The 10463-nt window shown below is 43.4% G+C and overlaps 1 protein-coding gene across 1 annotated transcript; it reads right to left on the reverse strand.

Annotated features, from left to right (window-relative positions):
- Positions 1 to 2978: 2978 nt before the first annotated feature.
- On the reverse strand, positions 2979 to 6415 carry UTP23 (UTP23 small subunit processome component). Its single transcript, XM_075743449.1, has 3 exons — positions 5985 to 6415; positions 4365 to 4539; positions 2979 to 3479 (listed from the first exon to the last, which is right to left on the reverse strand). Exons 1-3 carry the CDS (start codon positions 6170 to 6172, stop codon positions 3093 to 3095), a joined length of 750 nt encoding a protein of 249 aa, XP_075599564.1. The 5' UTR covers positions 6173 to 6415; the 3' UTR covers positions 2979 to 3092.
- Between the last annotated feature and the right edge of the window lie 4048 nt (positions 6416 to 10463).

Below are 10463 nucleotides of genomic sequence, written 5' to 3' on the forward strand. Positions count from 1 at the left end.
CACAGGGAATACATACAGTGAGTACAGGTTTACATAAGTCAACCACGTGAACAAACAAAACACCATTGTGACCAGCAACTATTTAACTAATATAAGTGCACATAACAACTTTGTTTTAACATGCTTGTTATCTGTCGTTATCTCAACCCTTTGTGCCCCATGTTGGGCGCCAGAAAGGACTGTTGTGGTTCAGCCCCAGCCAGCAGCTGAGCACCAGGTGGCTGCTTGCTCACCCCCCCCCCCTCCCCCAGTGGGATGGGGAGGAGAATGGGAAGACAAAGGCAAACCCCACGAGTTAGGATAAGAACAGTTTACTGGGACAGCAAAGGGAAAGGGAAATAACAACAGCAGGACTTAGAATATACAAAGCGCATGATACACAACTCAATTTGCTCACCACCTGGAGCCCGATGCCTAGCCTGTCCCTGGCCAGCTCCCCCCCTTATATCTGGAGCATGACGTCATGGTATGGAATACCCCTTTGGCTAGTTTAGGTCAGCTGTCCTGGCTGTGCTCCCTCCCATCTTCTTGTGAAAACTATCCCAGCTGACAACCAGGACGGGGGCTGTCCGCAGGCAGCCACGGCAGTGGGCACTAGGAGCTCAGCCTGGACAGAGCTGGTCCGTGCCAGCTGGGCTGGTCTCAGCCTAACTGATCTAATGATATAAATACAGCTTCTCAGCTTTGGCTGGTGGGCTGGTTTTACTTGGAAATCAGGGTGTTGTTTTTTGTTTTTTTTCCCCAAATTTCAAAATGTTAACATCACATGGTCCGATTGCTTCTGCTTACTGCCTGGGCAGGAGCTCTGTTCCAAAGCTGAATGGCAAGTTACTCACCTCGCTGGAGGAGAGCTGCAGCTATGCTGCAGACAAATTTTACAGCTTTTCTCCCAAGAGCTCACTCTCTTTTCATTCCAGTTCTTCCCAATAGCAACACCATGACTCAGTTTGTGTTAACAAAATACTAAGGAAACACCGATAAATATTGTTTTAAATTCTTCAGGTGGGAGTCATTAAAGGGCTGTTAAAATATTCTTTTTGTTTTGCAGTAATTATGGTTTTGTCTTTCTATAGTCTTCAAAAAAACAGTGTGTTTAAGCTCTGTGTTTCAACAGCACTGGAAGGGGCTATTGTAAATAATTAGGGTGTGTCTTTATAGTAAAGTTCCTGGCTTTTAATGCACTTTTGACTCAGAATGAGATCTTGAAGATGAACCATCTCTGCTGTCCTCTCCAAGCTTTACTTATAGCAGTGGTTTCTGCAGGTGGGCTTGGGGTGGGGGAAGAAATACAAGCAGTATTTAAGGGGGAATGGGAAGCAAAACTACATTAACACGGCACTGTGCCGAAGTGAAGAAGAAGGGAGTATGACAGCTTGAGAAAGGTAATAAACATTGAACAAATATGCTGCATTAAGGAATTTTGAGGAGTTATTAAATTTCTCGTGAGGACTCACTATTAGCAATCAATGTATGAACAATACCACGATGAGCCTGACTGTTTTTAATTTTTAATTAAAGCTTTCACCTCGAATACAGCACCCTTCCTTGCTGATTCCATCTCTTGCAGTCAGTTCCCAAGGTGCGTGAGGTCTCTCATACGGAACAACGAAGTCCACTCCCAACAGCTGTGTTGCGAGGATGGCTCTGACCTGGGGTAGAGCGGCAGCGCAGCGTGCTGCCAGCACAGAGCACACGGGGGGCACCTCTCCTGTGCTGGCCGGAGGAAATGTCTGCAGATTCTAGGGAAAGACTCTGCAGCTTCCACTAAGATTGGCCAATTCCCATCACTCAAGCTGTTTTCTCAAACTCCATGAAACAACTTTCCTTAGAATTTGAAAACCCAACAGAAAGCACCAGGCAGGACAGGTGTGTACGTACTCCAGTTGGTCAAGAACCTGTGCAGACAATGCACATATGACAACTACTTTGCAAACGTATGATACATAGGTTGAAGGATTGTTTAAAAAAACATAGCTTAAACTCATGTAGGTAAAGAAACAGAAAGGTTTCCTTTTAAGAATTACATCTTGGTTAAGAAATGTACCGAGAAAAGTTAAAAGTCTGGGAAGAGATGACTGGGAACACTGTTACAGCACACCAATGCCACAGCACGTACTAGACTGCACACCCCTGCATTATGTCACCTCAGCCACTCACTGCTGTGTCCTAATGCCCCCAAACATGCAAGGTACAGAAAGAGCTACTACAGAAAATCAGGTCCTTGAAAAATCTCTGGCAGCTCCCTGCTCCAACCCAGTTCTAGCCCGTTCACAACCTTCCAGCACAGTGCAACAACTGCAACAGGGTCCGAGTCCCATCACCGAGAGCTGGCTGTATTTCAGGACTCCTCCACAGTTGTGCCATACTGTGATGGCACGAGGTGTCAGTCAGTGCCGTGATTCGGCGTTTTCAAGTTGCCTTCTTCCTATTTGAAAAGGAAGAATAAACTAGAGATACAAACACACTAGAGATGCCATTATAAAGCCAGGAATACCAACACAATCACATGGCCTTCAATCTTCTTAATAAAGAAAGATCATGAACAACAGATGTATCAGCTCACATGGAGTTTACAGCATAATTTAGGCTGGAAGGGACTTCTTGAGGGTGTCCGGTCACTTTGCAAAAGAGTTAACTTCTGTGTTCATATAATACAAATAAGTAAGATACGATGCTCTTTTAGGTCAATTCCACATTCTGTAACAGAACAACTGCCAAAACTAGTCTTAGTACGAATAGCAACCTAGATTTAGAAAGAAGTCTAGTATCCCACCAAAACCCAGATGAAACCCAAGAAGCACTTCTAAAAAATTGCTACTGATCACGTGAACTCTCTGGCATGAATTGAGATGCTGGAGAGAATAACGAAATGTGAGGGTTCCTGAATATTTTGTCACAAACACCAATTACTAAACAACAGAATAAATTATGAGGACAATAACCTGCAAATGTTGAGATGCAGTAATAAGCAGTACCACCTCATAAAAATAAGTTTTATTATTAACAACTTGATTTCACATGACTGCATATTAATCTTTCTTTTTGCAAAGTTCAAACAATGTTCAAGTCCTGCATTGTTTACAAAGATGGGTTTATTCTTCTTCATTTTTCTGCATCGACTGCAGAGCTTCTGCTTTAACCCTATTTCGCTTCCTTTTTCTTCTTTTCTTCTTTTCAGCAGAAGGCTCCTGACCCTCCTGTGTCGTCTTCTTTTTCTTCTTCAGACAGCTGAGGGGGTTGGGGCCACCGGCCCTCTTCCGTTTTCTTCTTTTTTCACCTTCTTGCTTCGCTAGTCCTTCTTTTTCTTTAAGCTGCACAATACTTTCTTTTTGGTGCTCTGGAACAAGCTGATTCATCTGCAACTTTTGAACAAATGCCAAAGATTTAGGAGAAGGTTTGTCTAGCACCATAGTGTTCTGAATAATAAAGAGGAGAGGAACGCCAGCCTTTTTTTTCACTTTGTTTGCTAAATCCTGGTCCTGTAAAATTAAATACTTTAGTCAATATTTTGGGATTAAATGATATTTGCAATTCAAATGCATCTACTTTTAAATCAAAACCATGAAGATAAATTACATTATGAAAAAGATAAGAAACTTAATCTAGCAGATATACCTGGCAGCACTTCTCAGAGCAATTTAAATTTCAATTTCTCTCCTTCTGATTACCTGTGCTTCCAATGGAAAATTTATTAAGGTTTCCTTTTTTCATGCATGTAGAAGCACACATGCATTTTTGAGGAAAAAATGTTCATTGATATGTAGTACACCCCTTCACAAGAAGCAAGACAATTCCTTCTGTAACAAGTCATTTTAAACTCCTTGCATCTTACGTAAGTATACAGAATTTTATTGTAAACCATTTTATATATAGTGTATATAGGTTACACATACGGTCCCAATACAAGACCTAAGAAAAAACCTGCCTTTCTTATTTGTACAGGTACAGATCTACCTTTATTCTTTACTTAAAACCTCCAAAATTTCTTAAAATTGAAGTTATATGGTCGTTTAACACCTAATTTTACTTTTCAGACTCCTTTGCATAACAGTTCAGGGTAGGGGATGCACACACAAGCAATATGCAAATTAACATTCATCAGTTGTTTTCTTACATGTCAATAGGTAGTCAGTATGTTTTCCACACTTCCTGCTAAACTAAACGATATCCTTCTGTGGTAAAGAACCTAGTTGTTCAAGGAAGACAAAAGATTCCCTACTTCATAATTAGCAAATATATTTAAGAGTAATTCCCATAAGCTATTTAAAAATCTCATAATCGAGGTTTCTGTAGGTTACCTTATGCTTAGGTATCAAAGGATCACTTCAAATGAAATGGAGTTAACATTTCCCATGAGCATTTACCTGTGTGGCGATAAAGTAGTGATGAGGGTTGCCTTCTTCAATCATGGAGAGTAAACAGGCCGAACCACTCACAGGATCCTTGTGGTGAGAACAGTTTCGAACCTGAAATCTTTGGGCGATTAATTTTGCTCCATATAGTGCTTTCCCCAGTGATTCCAGCTCTTTTAGAACACATCTGAAAAGCAAAAGCAACGGTGATTTCTAAATGAGAAAATAACCACACGTCTTTTACAACAGCAAAAGGCTGACATGAGCTAATTAGAAATGAGCACCTGGAGCAGACGCCCACATAGGACAGCATAGTAGTCTATGTGGACACTAGCTTGGACACTCAGAAATGAACAGGAGATGAAACCTAACCCACTTTGTGGTAGGAATGTATGGGCTTGAAATACAAGTTCAAGGATATGGCTGCATGGTGATCAATCAGAAGTGAGCAGGCCAAAAACCACTTTGGAACTTTTATTTAGTTTACACTTATTTCCAAAATAACTGCAAGATATCAAATAAAACTAATTTTCTTTCCAGAGAACGAAGTTTAGCCTTTGAGGATGGTCTTTGTGGAAACTTGAGCCTGTTCTTTTTGGAAACTCTCACAGTGAGGCAGCTCACTTCCTCAGGGAAGCTCTGGTCATGCCACTGAAGTGCTTCCTCACCAACTTAGCATTCTGACAGCAGAAAAAACGAGTCCGTTCAGCTCCCCTAAGTGAAAACTGGTCAAAAAGACCACTAGGTATCGCTGGGAGAAGGAAGCAAGAAGTGACATTTAGACATGACTGGAATAGAGTTAGGATCAAAGTGCTTCCCGAACCTTTCACAGGTAAGGTCAAGACTCAATACCTTCTACTGTTTAGAACTGCGGGCCAGTTCTGTATGCTTTGCAAGATGGCTCAGTGTTTAATTTTCGTAGCCTAGGGCATACATCTTCCTGATGTTTTCAGAACTTGCCTCCATGATGGGCAGCTGGCTATTCTGTCTTTATAGTAATCCAAGGGAGGGAGACTTTATCATATGCAATATACAAAGTCAAGTAAAAACAAAGGTAACTTCAAGGCCACTTAGATATTTCGTGTGCATGCTTTGCTTCCACACCTTTGTCTAGCACAGCCTTGTTCTCTCTTGAGAACAGCTACTTCGGAAACCATCCCTTACTAGCAGGCTGGAACTCCAGATAACAGTAATTCCCTCCCTGCCCCAGAGATCTGAGCTCGCCTCTGTTGGTTGCCCTTCGCCAGGAAGAGGCTGGGAGCATGAAGAGGCCCGCCCTGACGTCCCTCACACACCGGGATCACCCCTCATTCCACCTCATCCCTCAACAGTTTCTGCCATCTTCGGAAAGGCAGCTGCTACTGAAAGGCCCCCCAATCCTTCCGCACGGTAACGACACCCACAGCGCTACCCCCGCCCCACAACTGCCGCCCTCAGCACCAGGGCCCACACCCCACACCCCACCGCCGCATGTGCCTGAGGGGAGGGACCGCGCGCATGCGCACTGCGGCTGGCAGCCTCCCACCGCCGGACACACACGCCACCCCGAGCATGCGCACTGCGGCTCGCTCCCCCGTGGTCTCAGCCCCCCCCCCGGCCCGCACATGCGCAGGGGCTGCCCCGCGGCCCTACCGGGTGGTGCAGAGCTGCGTGGCGCCGTCCAGGTACCCGGGCAGCTGCTCCCGGATCTGGATCTTGTTGCGGAGCGCGGCCTGGCAGAAGGTGCCGTCCAGCAGCACCTGGAAGGGCTCGCGGAAGTGGAAGTTGTGCTTGTAGAAGCCCATGTTCTTCTTGGCGTGCTTCTGCCGCGTCACCTTCATGGCGCTAACGCCGCCCGCCCGCCCGGAACGGCCGCCGGCCCCCCCGGAAGCTGCGCCGGGCCCGGCCGCTGCGGCGGAGCGGGGCGGGGGCGGGGCCTGGGCCTGCCGCGGCCTCCCGCTCCCCGGGGGCCTGGGGCAGCTGCGGCCTGCGGGAGCGTGCGGCAGCGCGGCCGGCTCCCCGCCCGGCCAGGCCCCCGGGTACGGGCCCGCCGAGGGCAGGGCACGGCACGGCACTGCCCGGGCCTGGCTCCCCTCTGCCTCACCGGGCCGTGGCGGGCGGTGCCTCCCGTGTGTGGCCGTGGGGAGCCGGCTGTGCTGCCTGCCCGCCGGGCGTGGGGCCTGCGACGCGGCCTGCTCTCGGCTGGTACCCCCACGGATTGCCTGGAAAGGGGCTCGTTACCTGTGCGGTGCTGTGCTGGCTCCTGCCGTTTGCCAGCATCAGAAATGTACAAGATAATTTTTTTTTCCCAACTCGGTATAGTAATTAAATTACAAATACTGTCCCAGAGACTTCATCAGTGTAGTTTAATCATCCATCAGCATGCTTTCCTTAGGAAAGCGTATTCAATGCCTGCTTTTATTGTTTGCCTGAATTAGGTACATCACCTTAAGCTGCGTATGCATAAAATTCAAGTGAAAAAGCATATTTTGTAGATTTTAATAGTTCTTTTTTCTATGACAAACATAAACTTTAATTTCACTATTCTCTGTGGAAATAGCTGTCATTCAGAAAGTTAGATTGCACAAACTCCTCCCCCTTCATAAAACCCGAGCACACCAGACACCTGGCAGTTAAGAAACTGAACTTAATACCTGTATTTTAGGCATGCAAAGGGATGTGATATCTTAACACCATCACAATGATAATTAGAGACATCTGTCTCGCTGTGCAGGTATAATGGCAGACATCTTTCTGCCAGGGACAATTGTACTGCAAGCAAAATGCGCAGCTACCTGCCAGTTGGCTGATTGCCATCAGTCAGGCTGCTCTAAGGTCATTTAAGCAAATACCCACCTGTCATATTGGTCTTTTTGTACCAAACAAACATGGGAAACATCTGCTTCCAAGCAGGTTAGCATTAAGAGAAACTGAATAATAATGCTTTTAATTACTATTCTAGAAATTGAAATGTTTAAATGGGAAGATACTTCAAAGTGGCTACAGGATGAAAACTGGGAAGAGCAGGTGATTGAGAGTATTTTCCATGGGAGATGACTCTGCTGTTGACCGTATTTTTCTGTCATTAAATCCTTTCCAGCTGTCTTCAGGGGACAGTTGTGCATGCTCATGAGTGTGATGGACAAACAAGGATACACATGCCTTATTCTATGAGCTAAGTGATAAGTTGAACTTACTGGTCTTTATTAAACTTCAGTCCTGTGGCCGAAGTGTTCCCGTACTGGCATGGTGTCTCAGTTCCTCTAACTTCATAGTTTCACTATTAAAAAAATTAGACAAAACCACTCAGCAAGACTCAAAGTAAAACCTTATTAGATGATTTTTTTTTCCTCAAAATTAACTGCCCAAAGTCAAGAAGTTATTCCTGATTAAGAACACTTTGCCAGCACATCTCACAGTGGAGCTGTCAGCTAGAATGTGGAGTCTGCAATGGTAACAGCTGCTATTGCAGAATGGAGATAAAAAGGAGAAATAAGTAAGTGAGAGCTTGAACTAGTCATTTTGAACTAAATGCAAAGCAAGATAGAATTCAGAGTAGTGTGTTAAATACCATTGTGATGAGACACTCCTTCACCGTTCATTTGGTAAATAGTATCATCACAGACAAGTTGTAATGCGATTGGTATGGTAAAAGATGTTCAGGAGGCTGGCTAGCAGGCAAAACAGCAGCACAGATTTCTCCTTCGCTGTGCAGAAGATCGCATTAATTGTATGATAAGCTACTTGCAGTACCATTCTGTAAATTGTATTTTACTTCTCTGCAATTCTTTTTAAAGTTGCTTTTTAATAAATTTTAAGTGTTAAAAGTAATATCTCTAAGAGTACTGTTGCAGTGCAGAGAAGTATAATTTTTTCAACATTTTCTTTGATGTTTTGACAGTATTTTACATATAATAAAATTCATCCTTTTCCTTTTAAGTTCAATTATTTTACTATTCACATGAGCAATCTGTAGACTGGATTTTTTAAAAATAAGCCTAAGAATGTTATGGGAGCTGCTGCATCCAGCGGTCTCCGTGAAGTGCCCTCCTCCCCATTTTCCTGCATGTCCCCCTAGATCCACCCTGATCCCTCCTTTTCCTACCTTTGGCCAATTCTGTGAACATCCTGTAGTAAGTATTGCATAATCCCACAAGCCCCTGCTGATACTCCATACAAAGTTTTGCACAGTCCCATACACCCCTCAAATATGTCATAAAGCTCAGGATCATCGTGTTTCCCTCATCTCACCGGTGACAAAGCTCAGGTTTATTTGTCTTGAGGGTGGCTTCCTCAGCAGCTCCTTTAATGTCCTGAAGAGCTCTGCTCTTCCCTGTTGCCTTTGTTACCACCTGCTCATTCGGCAATTTTTGTGTATCTATGTGGGTTTAATATACCACTTTCCTTATTTCTTTCATACTGAAGAATCTTTAATGAGATGACTTAACAAACCAAATGCTCTCGCATTCCATGTACCCTTACAGAAACTGTCTGTAGCATGGCAAAGCTTGTCATAAAGCTCAGAGGAAGATACGTTTTTGAAATTACTTGCTATTATATTTTTGAGAAGTTTCATCAGTTATTTGGCTGCACCACTAAAAGACTTTGAGGGTTGGGTTTTTTTAGTGACCATTTTATTGAAGAACTTACAAACCACTTGCAGTATGAGTAGACTGCCTACCAGCAGTATCATTGTGGAAGCGAACTTGAGGAGGAGAGTGGAAGATGTTGAAGCACAACGTTCATTAATGTGACTTGTTTTTCCAAAGACAGGAAACAGAATTTGAAATGAGGAATTTCTTTTTCTGAAACCCAAGTTCCTGATCGCTGCCAGGCAGGACACTGGTCTAGGGTACAGTTCTGATCTAACAAAACAGTTCCTGTAACTTTATCAATGATATTAATACATTGTGGGTAAATATATTGTATTTATGAAAATAAGGTGTCACACTGAAGGAGACCTTCTATATATCCAAAGTAAGTTTATACTGAACTTACCAAATCTGAGCAACAATAGGCGTTGTAGGGTACCCGGCTTCACCCATTGCACTGTACACAAACCTTGCTTCAGCAGCGTATTAGCGCTTTGCAGAGAAGACCTTCTCTTGGTGTATATGAGTTCAGCTAGTTTTGAGCTGCTAGGTATAGCAGCAGTAGAATTAAATAACATAAAATTGCTGTGACGTGGATTACTTGAAGCGAAAGCTGTTCTTTATCAGAAGAGCTTTGATGTCGGCCTACTAAAGATTTTCCTTAATAGCTGGCACTTGGCAAATGCTTGTAGCTTGGCGAGAAAAAGATAGCTCCTGATCCTCCCAAACTTGTCCTCTGTCAGACCTTTTTTAATCCGAATGTGTTGCTTTTGGGCAAATGTTGTGCTCTGTGGTTATCTGCAGTAAGTCTTAGCACCAGACATGCTTAAATATAAAAAATGAACTGATGTACAAAAAAGAAAAGGGTAGGGTTTTCAGTTACAAGATTTGGAAACAAAACTGTAATAAACAAACACAGGACAGTAAAACATTATTGGAGTGTGTCTGATAATACTTTCCTAGGTATGTTTTAGAATTTTTCTGAGGTATGTATAGGCCAGAGAATTCAGCAGCATGTAATATGCTAGATTATATTTGTCATGATGTTTGTTATTCATTGCTGGCTCCTCTTTTCATCCCCTTGGGGCTGGTTTTGAGCTTTTGAATTTTAGCCTTCGTCATGTACATTCACCTTTTACAGTACCTATTTTTCTGTTATCTCAGGGAATGCAGCATCTGGATTTATAATACACATGGCTATGACAAGTCCTGTTTTTTTCTTTACGGACTGGTACGAAGTTAGCACATGAGAATTTTGTATATGGTAAAGCTTTCTGCACCTTTGTGGCTCTACTGTTACCAGAATCCTTAGTTAGATAATTACTTCAGGTTTAAATACCATAACTGCTCATCACAGTATGTCCCACGTTAACTCTCTCTTAAATTGTATATCATTTGAAGCACACATTTAAGATACTTAGTTTCGCTACATGCTGGTGGCTTCCATGGGTAAGAAACAGAATACAATGGATATCTATACAGCTTTTAAGTGACTCCTTGTAGTAGAAAATACTTTGAGAATACTCTGGACAACAAAGCT

The sequence above is a fragment of the Balearica regulorum genome, chromosome 2, assembly GCF_011004875.1.
Source record: "Balearica regulorum gibbericeps isolate bBalReg1 chromosome 2, bBalReg1.pri, whole genome shotgun sequence".
NCBI classification, from domain to species: Eukaryota; Metazoa; Chordata; class Aves; order Gruiformes; family Gruidae; genus Balearica; species Balearica regulorum.

Bases quoted from the DNA above. Each gene is read 5' to 3' on its own strand.
- UTP23 (XM_075743449.1), bottom strand. From the start codon at position 6,172: ATGAAGGTGACGCGGCAGAAGCACGCCAAGAAGAACATGGGCTTCTAC. The intron at 4,540-5,984 runs GTAGGGCCGCGG...TTTGCTTTTCAG, and splicing joins ACGCAGCTCTGCACCACCCG to ATGTGTTCTAAAAGAGCTGG. The intron at 3,480-4,364 runs GTAAATGCTCAT...TTAATTTTACAG, and splicing joins ACTACTTTATCGCCACACAG to GACCAGGATTTAGCAAACAA.